The 17,267-nt window shown below is 39.6% G+C and overlaps 1 protein-coding gene across 4 annotated transcripts in view; it reads right to left on the bottom strand.

The window, feature by feature from the left end:
* The window catches only part of il1rapl2 (interleukin 1 receptor accessory protein-like 2), a 574,681-nt gene that overhangs the window by 37,513 nt on the left and 519,901 nt on the right, over positions 1–17,267 (bottom strand). For all 4 annotated transcript variants that reach the window (XM_049586234.1, XM_049586232.1, XM_049586235.1 and 1 more), the window contains 2 exons: positions 12,632–12,764; positions 2,404–2,549 (listed from right to left, as the gene is read on the bottom strand). In XM_049586234.1, coding sequence (XP_049442191.1) covers positions 2,404–2,549; positions 12,632–12,764 — 279 coding nt within the window. The remainder of the gene's footprint in view (positions 1–2,403; positions 2,550–12,631; positions 12,765–17,267) is intronic.

Raw genomic sequence — 17,267 nt, 5'->3', positions numbered from 1 at the left:
GGAGTGAGAAAGAGCTGTTTTTAGTCCTCCTCTCTCTCCTTCTCTCTCTCTTCTTTTCTCCTTTTTTCTTCACTTCATCTCGCCAAATTTTCTCATACACCCTTCAGCTTCCGCATCTTTATCTCTCTGTCTGCATCTATTATTTCTCCCCTGTTCTCCATTCCCTTGCCTCGTTCTGTCTCCCGCTGTTTCTGTGCCTGTTTATCTCTTTCCAAATTTCCCCCCTAATTTTCCCTGTCCCTGCTTCTCTGCATTACATATATTTATTTCATATAGTGGGCTTTCACACGGCCCTCTTTTCCACTGAAATTTGAGGTAACAGAGACAACTCATCGCCTCCTCCAATGCTGTTTCTCTGTTTCGATTTGTCTCTCTAGGTTTCCTTCTCGTTCTGCGGGTCATGGCCTCTGACTCAAACAGGCCTGTTCTCTCTGCTTATCAGATGGAAAGCAAGATACCGCAGGACTGCTGCAAATGTTTTACAAAGGGAGCTGTGCCCTCATGCATTTTTCAGCTGAATATTTAAAGCGGTAACTATGAGATACTGTTTTTCTTATTTTGTCTCCATATGTGGTGCTCCATGCTGTGTGCTGTGATGTTTTTTCATCATCATTTCTAATGATTGCCTGTCGATCATGTCCAGTACTGTACTTGGATTTTCTATTCTGCCTGTATATATGTGGGACTTTTTTCTTTATTTACATTTGTTTTGGAGCAGCTACCCAAATGTTTGAAATTAATTTTTGGAAAGGCTTTTATATCTTGCACATTTCATGATGACGGCAAACATTTAAAGTCTTAATTATCTTGGAAGCGGTTCACATCCACAAATATTTACTGGGCCATAAAAGTAGCATCAGTTCCTGAGCTGTATTACTTGTTAATAGAATCATAAAGAGAGATGGAATATGGCCCAGTTAACTAGAGCAGATACAGTTTTATATATAGCATGTCAGGGCAAAAAAAAAAACAAAACAAAAAAAAAAAACACTGCTTTTGGGACAACACACTGTGAAAGCTTTAAACCCAGAACCTGGCTTCTTGTTCAACCTACTGTTGATGTGACAAACAATTTAAACTTTACACAAACGTGAATGTCACCTGTAGGCGATCACCAGCTAGGTGGAATGACTTAATTTTACAATGTGCTAATTAGTGAACTCTAGAGGTGCTAGCTGTTTCTATGGTGGCTCTGAGAGTTCAGTGCACTGCAAATTAAGAACTACACACAAACAAACACAGCACAAGCAAATGACAACACACAAAAACATCAATTTGAGGACACATGCAGCATTTACAGGAAGTGCTGCAAGAAGCTCACAACACAACAGACACTGTTTTCAGGGGATGCAGAAAGTGGTACACACAGCTGAAAAACATTTATCATGCCATGGTTGTAGCTTAGGAAGTTGTCAAGCTCGGCTATCCTTCATTGTAATCACATGATTCAGATATCATAATAATAAGCAAAAGGCTAATGCTAGGTCAAAAGCAGCTATCTGCAATAATATCAGAATCAAGTCATTACAATGATATGATGGGGAAAAAAAATCACTTTTAGCTAATTTTTCACACCATCATATTTTTTGTGTAAATTTGCGAAACACTATTTTGTGAGCTCAATATCAATATTGTCATATGGCGTTATGAAGACCATGAAAATCTACTGATGGCAAGGGCAAATGCCATTATTTTAAAAGTGGGCTTGTTTTAATCTGCATCCCAAACTGGCAGGAACAGGAACAGCTGCGGGAAAAAAAAGTGCAGTGCAGAATTCAAAATTTCGGATTCGGTGTGGATAGACACACAGAGATAAGTGGGCTCAAATTTTTTAACTTGTTGTGCAATATATTCCCACAAAATAATCACGCCTGGTGTGTCATCAGTAAGTTGTTGGTTGCATGAGTTTGGCAAATAACCAATCAATTTCAGAACAACAGTTTAGTTCTCACTTTTGAGTTTGTTACTTTATATTTTTCTCCCGGGGATAATATGGCTTCAGAAAACAGCTATGGGATGCCACAGGGCTTTGTTCTATGCCCTATTTAACATTCCCTGTCCTTCCTTGTGAAGTTCATTTTTGTAAACTGTGTTTTGACTTAGTGTTATATCAATTAAATAAATATATATTTGGATGATGATAATGGTGTTCATGATGTTGGTTTCTAGTAGTACAGACAAAATAATTTTGAACCATATGCTGCTGTTTTTCAAATGAGCAATTTACTGGCAAGCTGTTAGAATTCATTCATTTTATCCATCAGTCACTCAGATTTATTGTTTGAAGAGAAGCAACAGTAATGAGATGATAATGTAATGGCAGGTTTTCAACATTTGAGTCACTTCTTTGATTAAAAATAAAATTGGAGGAAGGGAAGGAAAGAGGAGGAGAAAGTAATCTACCTTTCTTCTGCAGTATAGCACTCCCGCTGCGCTTCCCTATGTGGTTCTCCACATAACAGGTGTAGTTGGCCAGGTCTGCCTCCTCCACAGCATCAAACGTTAAGGATAGCTGCACCTCCTTCTCCCCTAAATGCTCCCTCAAAATCCTGGACAAACACACAAAGAGGAGACAACAGTCACAGACAACATGAACATCCCCTTCTCCCAGATTTACTCATTTAAAAACCATTTAAGAGAAACAAGGAGAACATAAACATGTAAAAACAATAGATGGATTAACTTCTCCCGGATTACTCCTTAAAAAATATCCAACAAGAGAAAAAATGAGAGAGGCAGAGGAGAAGAAGAACTGAGGGAAGGAGTAAACATGTAAAACTGAGAGACAGGGAGAGATCTACGTCTCCTAAATTACTCCACCAAAAGCTGCAACAGGAAAAAGAGGATAACAAGAGAGAGGGGAAAGGAGAGGAAAAATGAGGAGTGCAGCAGTGTGGAGAATAGAGCAGATGAAAAAGGAGGACAGAGGGAGCAAAGAGGCATGTGTAGAAAACATTGGCGACAGCTGGAAAAAGACTCTTTCCTTATGGTGAGGTCATACTGCTTTAAAAGCCTGCGAAGAAGAGAGGAGGTGGAGGAGAGAGACTGAACTGATGTTTGGGTCACGACGTGCACCTTTGAGCCTGATTTAAGGTCAGATTCAGTCATAACCAGTGATATCTAAGATCATGCTAACTGTGCTGACATGGCAAATTCAGGGCAGTCAGCACAGATGGTCAAGTAGCATCGCAGGTAGGGAAATTTCTCTCACTCCGCTTCATGTGGCTGTAGTAGTGGAAACCAAAAAGGGAATTTCATTTAATGTGCTCTAATTTCTTTTACATTTTTTAAATTAATACTGTATTATTTTCTCTTTCAGGTTTTTGTTGTAGTTAGAGAAGGTGAATGTCAATTTGAATGCCATGTGCTTCCTGCAATGTAATTGTAGAGATGAAATGCAAAGTAAACTGAACACTTTACAAACCATGTTCATTCTGTCTCTCACCCCCATTTTCCACCAGATGCGTGTTGGTTGCATCTGTGCTCTGGCACGGCAGCAGAGCCGATAGGATTCAATTCTAGTCAATGTGTGTGTTTGTGCTGCGTTCCAGCTCCGTCTCAGCTGCGGCACTCCAGAGCCCTCTGCAACAGATACGCAGGACTTCTATTTTTGCCGGACACCGGAGCACAATGCAGCAATTCAGCACAGAGCAGATCGTGCGGGGCAGGAAGTCATGCACAGAAACAAAATAAAACATCCGGTTAATTTTCAAAATAAAATACACAGTGCTCACGGCGGATCATATTTCCCTGCACTACACCTTAAAAACTACATAATGGGCAGAGGCAGGCCTGAAGTCAACAGGTCAGAGGTTTTCAGACGTCATTTCACCCTGTGAACACCATGGACGAGGAGATATTAATCATGGCAGTGCACCGAGATGTCTTCCGGCGGAGCTGCACAGTGGGTGTTGATGGACGGCGGAGCACGAAGCGGACACACACCCAGTGGAATTCTGGCATTAGATGGCACTGACTTTGTTGACATATTGACTACACTGTTCAAGCCTTCCTGTTTGTAAGTAATTTCTGATGATAACTGTAACAGATCAACCAACCAACCAACCAACCAACCAACCAATCATTTATTTGTCACATAAAATTAAACAATTCACCTAGCTGAATGGTGCTGTCCAGGATTTGGCAGTTTCAGTGACTCAAATGATTGTACAGTTCCTAATATACAGCTGGAAACAAATGCAGGCACAGAGGTCGTCCAGTTTATTTTCCAATGCCTGTACTGATTTTTACATTAGAAAACATCAACCTGACTAGCTAGCAGCTAGCTAGCTAGAAGTCAGCAGAAGAAGAGCTTACAGCCTGGTGAGTTGATTTCCTCATCTTGATGAGTGACTCACAGTCACAAGTCTCCACTGTCCAAAGCCAACCACAAAAAGCACCACCAACACTGGTAAAATAGACATAAGATCCAAAATTTAGCATAAATTTAGCATAAAAATAGCAGAGCTGTCAGAGAGGCGACTGGATAAGTCTGCAGCTACATCATATTTTTTTAAAATACCAATTGTAAATTGTGGTAACTTAACTTCGATTTTAGACAAAAGCATTTTTTTTTTCATTTCAGCAAGTGAAATCTATTTTTACTTGCTGAAATGAGAACTGACAAATTTTCTTTAATGTAGGTAGCTGACATTAACTCTGTGAGGTGAGTGGACCCTCCATCTCTGGATGAATTTCATGTTCTCTTGCTAACTCACTCACAAGAAAATATGAGATCTGCAAAATGGTCTTCAATATGCATGTGATGGTTGCATACTATACATCACATTATGCTAACTTAGCACATCGTAATGGCGCAAAAAAGACTGAGTCCAATGTTGCATTTCCACCAGATTTGGCGATGGGAGGCATCTCGAAACTTTCAATTGATCCAGTCCAATGGAGAGCAGGGGAGGCAGTTGCGCAGTGCATGATGGGGGAGCTGAGACTAGTGTAGAAGAGGGGGTGCGATGTATTCTTGGGTCTGTATTTGCATAAAGTAGACTTGATTGAACTTTATGCAAATTAGTCTGCCAGCCCGATGTGACTGTCAAACTAAGTGATGAGGTTCTAAAAAGAAACGATATAGCAGTGGCATTGCTAATTTCTTCACTCAAATGTTTTAAGAAATATATTTTAAAATTTTAAACTGTTTTAGATTGTTGTCTAGATGGACATATAATATTAATATACATAATATCAGAAGGTTTTTGAGCAGGCAGCCATGTTGTTTCCTGTTTGAAATGGCAGGCGGGAAAACAGAGGACCGCCCAACTAGCAGCGTGTTAATCCAATCAGATGCATTTATCTTAAGTAACCAGTTAGCTAGGCATGCTCATATTAGACACTTATGTTAGAGTAGATAAACTCATTTAATCCATTCATTACAATTCTGCTATTTTTTAGGAAGGCAATAAAAAAGAAACCACCCTCCAAACTCTTTCTATACCTATGATGTCTCTTACTACAGTCCCATGCAGACCACGTCAACATGTGTAGAAAACCAAAGCTTGACAAACCTGTCACTATAGTCATGGTTGCTAAGCTGTGATTGGACAATTACTGTTTAAGGGAGGAGTATAGCGAACAGTCAATTACAATGACAGCTGACCATTTCATTTACCTCCAGCCCCCTGCTATTAACTGTCCTGTGGTCTGGGGGGAGGATTATTTTAAAGCCAGTGTCTTGTGAAGTGAACTCAGTGTTAGCTTCTCATACTTGAGTATTCACAGCTTGAACCTCAGAGGAAATTACCTTAGACTGGGACAGGGCCAGAGAAAATGAGTGTGAACTGAGACAAATCTGGACAAGCTTATACATGAACGTTGACACTCGTGAAATTCCATGTTCCAATATAGAAGGTCTTGTGTCTGCAGCCAGCATTATATCTTAAAACTGTATTTAAACTATAATCACAGTCAGGGCGCCCAGTAGCTCACAAAGTAGAGCAAGGCATCTGATGTACAAAGGCTATGTCCTTGCTGCAGCGGCTGTAGGGTCAATTTGATCTTGTGGCCCTTTGCTGTCATCCCCTCTCGCTCCCTCTTTCACACTTAGACTGTCCTATCTAATAAAGGCAAAAAAGCCATAATAATAATCTGAAACTAAACTAAAGACAAATAATTATTACAGTACAGTACCATATGCCAGATATGAAAATGTGTTATTTATTGTGTATGTTGCAACAGGTGATGCTGTATGAGCTCTTTTAAAGATTGGTTTCCAAGTCTGTTCTACAAAAAATGTAAACACCATGTAACTTTTAGCACGTAAGGCATATCTAATAAAAACCTAGCAAAAGGATTATATTTTCAATTTGCATGATAAAGTGGCTGAACTGAAAATGAATGAAAACCCTGCACAGTTTAAATTGCCTTGCTCACACAAATTCATTTTTTTAGGTATAATGGTAAAGCAGCCTGTGGAGAAAGGAGCACAGAAAATGTGCACAGAGAACACTGAGCAAAAGTGTTGGATTATTTTTGAACTGAGAGATTTACAGGTTATCAAAAATGAATGAATGAATAAATAAAATAGGAAAAATATATAAATTAAAATGGCAATGAAAAGAGCAAAAGGCTGACATGACTAAAAAAGAGAATAAAGCAAGATAAATATTCTTGTTCTCCCCTAGCTGAGTTCAGCATGGCATAGGTTAGCCGTGTTATGTGATGGTTTAGTTTGAATTTAAAGTGACTGGCCAAACCAAACCAGTAGACAGCAGTATTTTGGAAATAATGAGCACATCCTGCGCAGAATCAGCACTATTGTCAGAAAAGGGCCACAGAATTTTGTTATTCCTCCTCTTTACAGTGTGTGCCAGTTTGGCTTCAGCCTTTACTGTAGGCAGTCCGGACTGCCCACAGAATCAAAAACACACAGGGGTTGAACCACATGGGAGTTGCCACAGTCCAACCGTGGCAAGCAACTCACCATGAAAAAGAACCATATCTGTCACTTGAGGCTTTTATCCAAGTGCTTGCATGCAAAGAATTGTGACACACATACTTTTGGCATGAGTGGTTGCTGTGGGAATTTAACTCCTAACCCTCCCAATATTAATGTTTTTCTCTACCCATTTAGCAGAGGAAAGGGATGGGAAAAACAAAAGCTGTGAAATCTAAATACAGTATTGTACTTATTATTATGACCAAAATTATAGACTGAATCATGATCATGAGATAAAAAATGTCAAAGGTTCCTGAAGAAACTCCTGAAGAAATGTTTTTTTTCTCTCCTCTGTGTGTCGGCGGTTTTGAGTGTGTGCATCACTCTCATGTCTACCAGGGCAGAGCATTAGAGGTCACTGTCAAAAGCAGTGACTTGCTAAAATCCTTGATTAAAAACACATCACTTCCGCTCTTCTTTTTCTCACCTTTTCTCCAATAACTCTCAGTACCCAACCCCTACCCTTTTCGGACCTCTTTTATTTCTCCTCTTACCTCCCTCCACCTCTCTCCAAACTATAACTCTGATGCAGTCTTGATATCTGCTATTAAACACCCTCCTTCCATCCCACTAAGTTACATCTGAGTATTGAATAATGATTTCTTCTGCTCATCTCTGACACATGTGTGAGATCTCTCGATGTCATGCTCATTGAATATTAATGAGATTAATGAAAATCACACTTTTTCAAAGTGACCAACAGCCTCTGCTCCCCACACTCTGGTCTTCCCATTAATTACATCCTCCTCAACCTCATTGTTGATTTTGACATCATCAACTTTGTGATTCTTCCCTCCTGCTTTGAAACCTATCACAATATCACTGATATGACCCTCCCATGGCTCAAGTCATATATCACTGAAAGACAACAGTTTAACTGCACCCTAGTACTATACCTACATCCTGAGGTGTTCCCCAGGGTTCAGTGCTTGGTCCTCTCCTGTTCATCTTCACCACACTGCCATTTGGTTATGTTATCCATGTCATGGTCTGCACCTCCACTGCTATGCAGATGATGTCCAGCTCTACATATCCACTAAATAGATAACTTACTTCACCCTTCCATTGCCTCAATAAATCATGGATGCAAGCCAACTCTCTAAAACTAAACTCTGACCAATCAGATATGACCATCATTGGTCCCAAAGGTTGCACCAAGACAATGCACACTTTCCCCCTTACCATTAACAGCTTCACTCTGTCTCCACTCCTCACATCTGCAAACTTGAATTAATCTTGACAATGTTCTCTCCTTTTCCCAATCACACATCCAGACTTCAATACCAAATTAGTATTCTTTATGGTGCATCCTTCATAGTTCTTAAAGGGCAATGCTGCAGTCCTTAATATGACCATATTCATGTTTTCATGCAAAAAAGTACCTTAAAAAGGGAGTTTTTCCTTCTCCATCAATACTTTTTACAGTGATACTGCTTCTGAAACAAGCTTTTGGTGACTAAAACAATAAAAAAATAACAATGACAAATTTAGATAATTGAGATAAGTGTAGACAGTAGCAACTAATAATCTACACGGATACAGATACAAGCTCTGGTTGGAAAAAACAGCGAAGCTTTGACAACAGTTTGATTGGAAAGCTGATGTGAATTTCAAGCAGGTAAAGAAGTCTCTCCACACCACAAGACATATGGGCATGTGCTGCCTTATGAAGAAAGCACTGGCCCAAATGGAAATATTGTAATTATGAATTCATTGCACATGAACGAACCATGAACTATCATAGCTGAGTTGCAGACATGTTGAGTGGCTGGACAGCACTGAAGCTGTGCCAACAACAGCAGTGAAACTGATGATACTGCTCATCTATATTTTGTGACTATATCTTCCAAAGTCAGACGCAGGTTTTCAAAAGGAGAGCACTTAAAAAAATCTAAAAGTGATCATGTACACTTAAGTATCACCATCTGGTGCACCATACCAGATTACAGCCTTAAACAAATTCACATCTGTAGTCCCTTGGCAGGTCAAAACAAAGAAATAACACAGTAACAAACAGAGTAAAAAACATGGGACTAAGAGTGAAGAAAAAGTCCAAAACTTCCTGTCCGTTACGCATATTCACGGGTGGTAATTCTCTCTGGGAGATGTAGTAATAATGAGATAAGAGTGTCAACAGTTCTCTCACATATTGCAGTGTAACAAGAATTGGTAATTACGGGTGCTTGCATTATCATGGAGGCCATGAGACGGTATTAGATCTTATGCAAACAGACAGGGACACACACAGTCAAATGGCTGGTGCTGCAGCGGGATGGGAGGTGGGAGCTAAACGTGGACAGATTAATGTGCATCACAGCAGGAGTCTGTCTGCTGTGGTACGATTGTTGAATTAGGCATTGCGATGTGATTGGAACAGAGGTGGCCAGAGGACTGGACTGAAAGATGGAGAACTCATCAGGCAAAGGTTAATTTAATACCACGGGGCATGATTAGTTTCAAGTTTAAACACTCATGCACACTCTGTTACACTATTTTCCTGGGAGTGAACATTTTCAGAGGCCACTGAATGGCTTAGTGGTTACAGAGACCATTCCTCTGATGGAGAACCTGGGTTCAAGCCCCAGCAGGTCAACGAGCAGCCCTCCTGCTGAAGTGTCCCCAGAGCAAGAAACTAAAGTCCTCCCAGCTGCTGTCCAGGCTGACCCTGACCTCTGACCCCACTGTGGAGGGAGCCAGGGAAGAAGCAAATGGATTTCCCTTTTAGGGGTGGAACAAACATTCACATTATTATCGGTGGGCTGAGCTGATGACATAAAATATGACGGCTTTTTGGGTAGAAGAGACCATTTTGTATAGATTTTACTTAAAAAACATTATGATAATGATAATGGCTCTAACTACTCCCAGGTCAGGGTGGGGGTGTTGGTGCTGATGGTAAGTAAACAGAATTGTAATTGTGTCATTTCCATGTTATTATGCTATTTCTTTTTACAGTATTCTGTAAAAGAAGTGAATGTAGAGTAGTATTGCTTAAAAGTGCACAGGTTGAAGAATAACATGGAAAGAGAAAAAGCACTTAACCCACAGAGTAGTCATTGTAGATGTTGCACGAATCCATGCCTGACTCTTTTTAAACCGCCATTGGCAGGGTGTAAGTACTCTCAGGGAAAACCAAACAGGCTTTTCCCTACTGTACCATGTAGTCACTATGTCGTTTTAAAAGAAACACAGCTGCAGGTTATACTTTATAGGACATGAGGAGGAAAAGAGGCTGTTTAAAATGATAATTTAATCACAGTTTAAACATTTTATCTACTACTACACTTTAATCCTAGAAACATGTTAATTTACAGAGCCTAGGAGGTGACGTTTAGTAAATTATTGATGAATCAACCCTAGATTAGTATCTCATACTCTTGAATAACTTTCTTTCCTCGAATGAGTAACTCTTGCACTTAAATTTAGTGCAGTATAACACTGTAAACATTAAAGGGATAAGTTCAGTATAGACTAAAAATAGGCTCAACCAGGCAACAGCCACTAGTGGTCAGAGGATCATACAGGCTGAAAACAAAATCCCAGGCTAATCATATGTAGCTGAAAGAGTGAACCAAGTCCAGCAGTGACACTACAATTCAAATCTCTTTATTGTTAACATTTAGTCTGAGCTTACAGCCTGAATTCCTGGTCGATTGGTTCGCAGAGTATACCCCTGCAGTCTAAATAGGCCCATAGGCCCCGCCCCCGCCTGTCAATGGTTTATATGGTCTATCTATGAAATGCTTTTTGGGCAGCAGGGGATTTTTTTCACTGCAATACCTCAAGCGGCCACTGGGGAAAAAATGGCTACAAGGATGCTGTCATGTTGCAAAATCTTAGCAATTACTTTGGTGAGTACAATGTTATCATGCTAATCATTGAATCAAATAACAAATACAAGTGATGGAGAGAGCTACAAAAACAAAAAAACAAGGTTGCAATAAACTATAGTTGTCCTTTAATGCCTGTAATACCACCATGTAGAGTAGATAACGTACGCTCACATGATACAGTGCTGCTTGCTGATTTTGCATCACGAGTGGATATGTCGGTACATGAATTAAATATTTAAGTCAATGATTCTGCAGCACTGTAGCATACTGGTATTAACAGGTGGAGCTCTAAAGTTGACCCAGATTCATTTGCTCTAATCCTGCATACCTCATCCCATCTCTACCCCCTTCACAGAGCACTCACACAGCCCTATGGAGCCAAAGTTATTACAGCAGCGACCACCAAATGGTGTTTGCTGCATGTTTGTTTAAGGTTGTTGTCGTACTAAATTCTTAGCTGTCTGTGTCCCAGGAAAGCTTTCATTTGCCTCCTGTGATGTATTAGTTAATGTCCTGTGACCTCCACTAAGACTTCAAACATTTTCAACCTTTATAAAGTCCTTCTCTCAGCAGAAAAAGAGTGATAGGTGGAAAAGTGAAAAAAGAGCAGAATCATATCAGCCCACCCTGAGACACTAACTAAGCTCATACTGTGCTCTCTGTGGCTTTGATTTTCTTTTTTTCTAAAAACAAACAAAAAAAAAGACAGCAACTGAAACCGAAACTATTCCCTCTGTCCATTGAAGAAAGCAAACTAGAGAAGCACTATCATTGCCCACCTCCAAACAGAACAAGCTGTTGCTCTACAGACATGCAGCCCCTTTAATCTATTGTTTTATACATTTGGAGGTAAATAGACAGTTGATAAACCAGTATTTCGCTGGTTTAAAGGTCCGGTGTGTAGGGACATCTATTAGCAGAGATGGAATATCATAATCATAACTATATTTTCATTAGTTTATAATTACCTGAAATTAAGAATCATTGTGTTTTTGTTACCATAGAATAAGTCATTCATATCTACACACAGAGTGGGTCCTTTTCCACGGCGTCCGCCATGTTGTTTCTACAGTAGCCCAGGATGAACAAACCAAACACTGGCTCTAGACAGGGCCATTCACGTTTTCACATCATGTGGTTTTGCGTCAGCCACTATACTTCTCCTACACACTTGGCATATAGGACAAGTTTCAGTTATACAATCTCACCACTAGGTGCCGCTTAAGTCTACACACCAGACCTTTAAGTTAAGGTGTATCTGTTATTGATTCCTTTGAAAAGTAATGTTCCCAAGCACGACACTCTGCATGTGTATGTGAGAGAGAATGTAAGACAGTGAGTGTTCTGATGGTTTCCATGGTGATCTGGCAGATTGTTCTAATGATGTCTGACGCCCCGCAGACAATCAGCGTTTTCCCAATAGAGCCCACTGTAATTGGTCCCAATAGGGGAGAAAATGAATTCAATTTAACTTTATTATTAGTATTCATAATTTTTTTGGAAAGTTCAGAGAAAATCTGTCAGAGAGCCCTCAACGAGTCATAAATCATAAGAGAGCAAATTAGATACTGACAGTGTGAGGAGTGTAGCTGGAGTCGAGTCTTTTCAGAAATTAATTAACAATAGAAACCTGTAAAGTTGAGGCGCTATAATTGATACTCTAGTGTCAAACCATGTCTTACAATATTATGTACAATTATGTTTATTTAGTATTTACTCAACTTTGGATCATTTTCAATTTACATCTACTCTGGTTTCTTTATTTTGTCTCCTCTACCTCAGAAAATGATGAGCGGCACATATGTGATTCGAAGTGCATTCATGTTTAGTCAGACACTGATGTATTTACCTGACTTCACTTTCTTTAATGTGTCCCGCCAGTTCTTCAACAAACTTTTCTCCTTTCATCCAGTAGATAATAGGTCGTCTGTTCTCTCCACTGTAACCAAAAAACGCCTTGCAGTCCAGACTGAGAGGCATACCTGCAACGCAAGATACAACACTGTTACAATACAGATAAGCCCACCCTGAGCAAAAAGAAGAAGGTTAATGAGGAAAGCTGGAGAATTACGGTAAAATTAAATTCTTGTGGCTGTTCAGACAGCCTGGCCTCACTCTTAGGGGCCGTACACATGACGCGTGATTTGCGCCCTAAAATCCATTGTTTTCAATGTAGACACACGGCAGGTGCGCTCAAACTCCAGAGCGACGCCATTGAGGTGTGCATGTGTTTCTGGGAGCCTTTTTTATCAGGGCACGATGGTTGCGCCCTGAGATAAACCAAGTTCAGTTTTTGGAAAGCAGCCCTTAAGCCATCAAATACTGACACTTTTTCACGCCCCTCACTGTCTGATACCAATGCACAAGGCTTCCTTTCTATATTAGACGCATCATGCTTCCGACTAAAATCCACGTTAACCTATCTGCAGCAATATTTGACGTTCCAAGCAACTGACACACTATAAAAAGTGAGGAAATCCACAGAGGTCGGGCTGGATGGATGGGTCAAACAAACACAGGACTTTAGCTCAGGAGATTGCTGTTCATATTAATGTAAGGTTATGTGAGATACATAAGACACATACTTACTCAAAACATGATCTTAATCCTTCCAAGTAGTTTTGATGCCTAAACCTAATGGAAACTGTTTCTCATTAACCATATTACAACCATGGATGCATAAAGAGAACTGGATACAGTGTTGAGAGTGGGGTCATTTCCATTCATTGTGTAAAGTATTAAGGTATCAATGTAAACAGACGTCCAATGTAAACTTGGGAAAATTTAGTTTTGGGCCCCTTGTCATCATGTCATGAACCTTGAAGTTGCTGTTACACAGTTTGGCCACTATTACAAATTAGCTCCAAAGTCTGGTGACGTTGATACAACATGTTTCACCCAGGAGACAGCTGTGCGTCTCATACAAAAGCTAAATGGTGCCTTTTGCATCGGTTTTAGAGGCCAAAGGAGCATGACAAAGTGTCTGTATTTGACAACCTGGGCATGAGAACAGGTTGGCTCAGGGACTTGGAGGTGATAGAAGCTTGCTGCCCCCCCTCAGTGATCAATGCAGAGAGCTCCTGTATAGGAGGTGTGCAGCAGAGTGCCTGCTTGGAGCACCTTGAATTGGCATCATCAAGCAATCCTGGTGGTAGTGCCCTGTTGTTTATCATGCAAGTCATATAATTTTATTAAAATTTCAATTTATGAAGCAAAACTGTAACACTGAAGTAGAAATTAAAGTATCATACAAATGGCTAGTTCACACAAATTACACAGTGCCTTTAACAATGAAAGTCAAATTGCATTCACCTTTATTGCAATAGTGGTCATAGGAGAAATCCTTGCACAAATCTCACAGAAAACCAAAATTATACTCCATGTATTATTAAATTAAAAAAAAGAGATGTCAACAGAGATGTTTGAGTAGAAAACTGCAGTTACACTGAGTTTTTAGGGTTGTTACAGTAGTTATATCACAGTTGCTATTTCTCTCTATTTGTCTTCAAAGCATAATGTGAGTCAATGTTGAATTACTCTTTAAACTACAAACTTAACAAAGAACCAAAGGAATTATGCACTGTAATTAATTAATCCCTATCACCAGAAGAGATATTGGAGGATTGTTCCAATGTTGAAACTTTTTACTTTTTACGTCATCTGCACATAACAGTAACTGTGGTAGGGTTAAGGTTAGGGAAATATCACTGACAAAATAAAAAGGGTTTACATCAACTGCAGGTTCTTGACGGGGCACAAAAATCCAGTCTCATGCATGAAAATAAGGATAGACCGATACATCGGCTGGCCGATATATCGGGCCGATATTTGAGTTTTTTTATTTGTATCGGCATCGGCCGATATGCGTGTGGGTTCGCGGATTTATTTTTCCCTGGCGTGATTTACAGACAGGCATCCACAGGCAGCTCTGTGTTGCTGGAAGACCCTGCAGCGCACATGCAGTGAATCCTACTGTGTACAGTAGTTGTTGTTTTATTTATGCTTCAGCTTAAATATTTGTTTATTTTATAAAGACATTACTGGAAGATTTAAAAGCACTGAACTCTTTTTTTTTTTTATTTGAATGTATTATAATAATAATAAATATAATAAATAATATAATAATAATAATAATAATGATAATATTCTACCTGTTCTACCTCAACTTTCCATCTTGTTTTAGTATTTTTTACTGTTCAATAAATGTTTCTTATTTTAAACTTGAGACCTGTAATATTTATTATCATTGTGTCATTTTTTTGATGTAAATTGAGGGAGCAAAAGCAGTATCGGCCCCAAATATCGGCTCAAGAAAATCGGCAGTCTATAATCGGTCATCGGCTAAGGGTGATGGAAAAAAATCGGTATCGGCATCGGCCCTAAAAAATCCATATCGGTCTATCCCTACATGAAAGTAAGATGAGCTATATGTGTAGGTGCCGTATTACAGAATGAAATAGTTCATTGCCATGTCAGTTCCCAATGGAATATGTTATGGATTTCATAATAGTTTAATAATTAATTGCATTTAAAAATGGTGATATTATGTTCAGAGAGGCAGATAAAATTTAGCGCCTGTATCTTTAAGAGGTGATGTTCAAGGCTGATGTACGAGGAGAGACGGCAGGAGCTCACGGTTTTCCTGACTGTGTTACAGTTTTTTTTGTGTTTATACCAGTGAGGCCCGTGGAACATGTAAGCTTTTCCTTTTGCATTTTTGTCAATAAAATTATAAAAGACATAATACTGTGGAGGACACACTTTTTGGATAACACGCGTCAGCCATAAGCTCCAGTGGATTCAGAGATGTTTTATTGGAAAACTTACAATATGCTTAAAAAAAGGCTCAAATTTGTTTATTTTATAGTCAGTTTATGGTGTTGGAAGAGCTACATGCAACAGGTTCTATGATTCAGTACTTATGCTGTAATATGTGAGCCTGCAGCTCAGGAAGAAAGAATTGACAATAGTAGAAAGACACACACTTAGTAAGCACACATATGTATGCAGACAGTATCCACACACGCTCTCACACACCCTCCTGCAAGACCTTGAAACCACCACTCTATGATTACAGCTATCAATGGTGATGATGGAGTATTAATGAGCATTCTAATGAGTGCTACCTCGTTAAGCAGTCAATTAGCAGATAATTATGATAGACCTCAGTATTATCATAATGATAGCTCTATCAGCACAGTCTAGAACCAACACTGAATGCTAACGTTATGCGCATATCTGTGTGTTTGTTGTCAGACAAGCACTTGAACTGAATGTTAACACTGAACTAAATATTTACATTTGAGACATTTACTGTGGCAGACACTTTTATGTAGAGTGAAGAGGAAATGCAGGTGCTCCTGTGCGAGTTTTGTCCTTGTGCAAGTTAATCCCTGAAATTACAATTCTTCAAAAGAATTTCCAAATGTTTAGAGCGGCAAGAGGTAGAAACTTTCACAAACTGGTTATCGGTTGAATAAACATGAGGTTTTATCAATTGGTCATGGCAAAATGCAACTGTTTTCATATGGAAATGCTGGATGATTGCTTCATGTTTGGTTTCCCTTGCTTCACTTATTCTGATTGATGGGAAAAAGGGGGGAAGACAGAAGGCTTTGACGTTTGTCTGTCTCTCCAAATTATAATTTCTAACAAGCCAAGAGATGAAGCGGTCTGCAAAGCTTCATAGATCCTGTGTGTTTGTGTTGATGGGCTCTCATGGTGTGTTTGCTTGCCTTTGTGCTGAGGCAGCCAGCATCCTGTACTACACACACACTGCAGGAAAGAAACCCTGAATTAGAGTGAAATTAGTTTAGCTTGATTGTGTGTTTGTGTCCGTGTGTGTGTATGTAGGTGTGTGCTCCGCAGTAATTGATTAGCACCCTGAGGGTGTGTTTGTGTTCTCAGCATGTTATAGTGATTAAAATCATCAACTTTGTTTGCACTTGTGTGGCATGAGCCTGTGTGTAGGTTGTGCTTCGTGTGAGTGTGTGTCAGTCTCCTTCAATCAGAATTACCAGCCCTGAAATCTGGTGTCATACAGCCGAGCTGATTCATCATTTCTATTTGTGGCTAAAGCAGCAGGGTGTTTATTAGACCTCAAAAAAAGGTTGGTGCTATGTCGTTGTCATTAATATCAAAGAAAGACTTTGTACAAATGATTGATGGGAGCTTTATCAAGTCGGTGACTCAACACTTTGCAGTGCTGCTAAGTGTGATCACACCTAGATGTCATTTCCATTGGTGTGAAGCATATATGTAATAAACAAAAGTCACATGACTCGTGAGTCACAACCAATCTGAATCCAGTCTTTGTAAGTTTAGTTCAGCCCGACAGACTTTATGCTGCTTCTCTGACATTCATCACACGTATATGCACATAAAGAAGCATCTGAGTGTGAGCATCAGTCCAGACTGTGGTTTGCCCTTGGTTCATCTTTTAATGCTGCTATCCGAGCAAGAGGAACTGCTGGTTATCAGACATC

The sequence above is a fragment of the Epinephelus fuscoguttatus genome, linkage group LG9, assembly GCF_011397635.1.
Source record: "Epinephelus fuscoguttatus linkage group LG9, E.fuscoguttatus.final_Chr_v1".
Lineage (NCBI taxonomy): Eukaryota > Metazoa > Chordata > Actinopteri > Perciformes > Serranidae > Epinephelus > Epinephelus fuscoguttatus.
The sequence above is the reverse complement of the archived record's forward strand: the minus strand, read 5'-3'. Positions and strand labels throughout refer to the sequence as shown.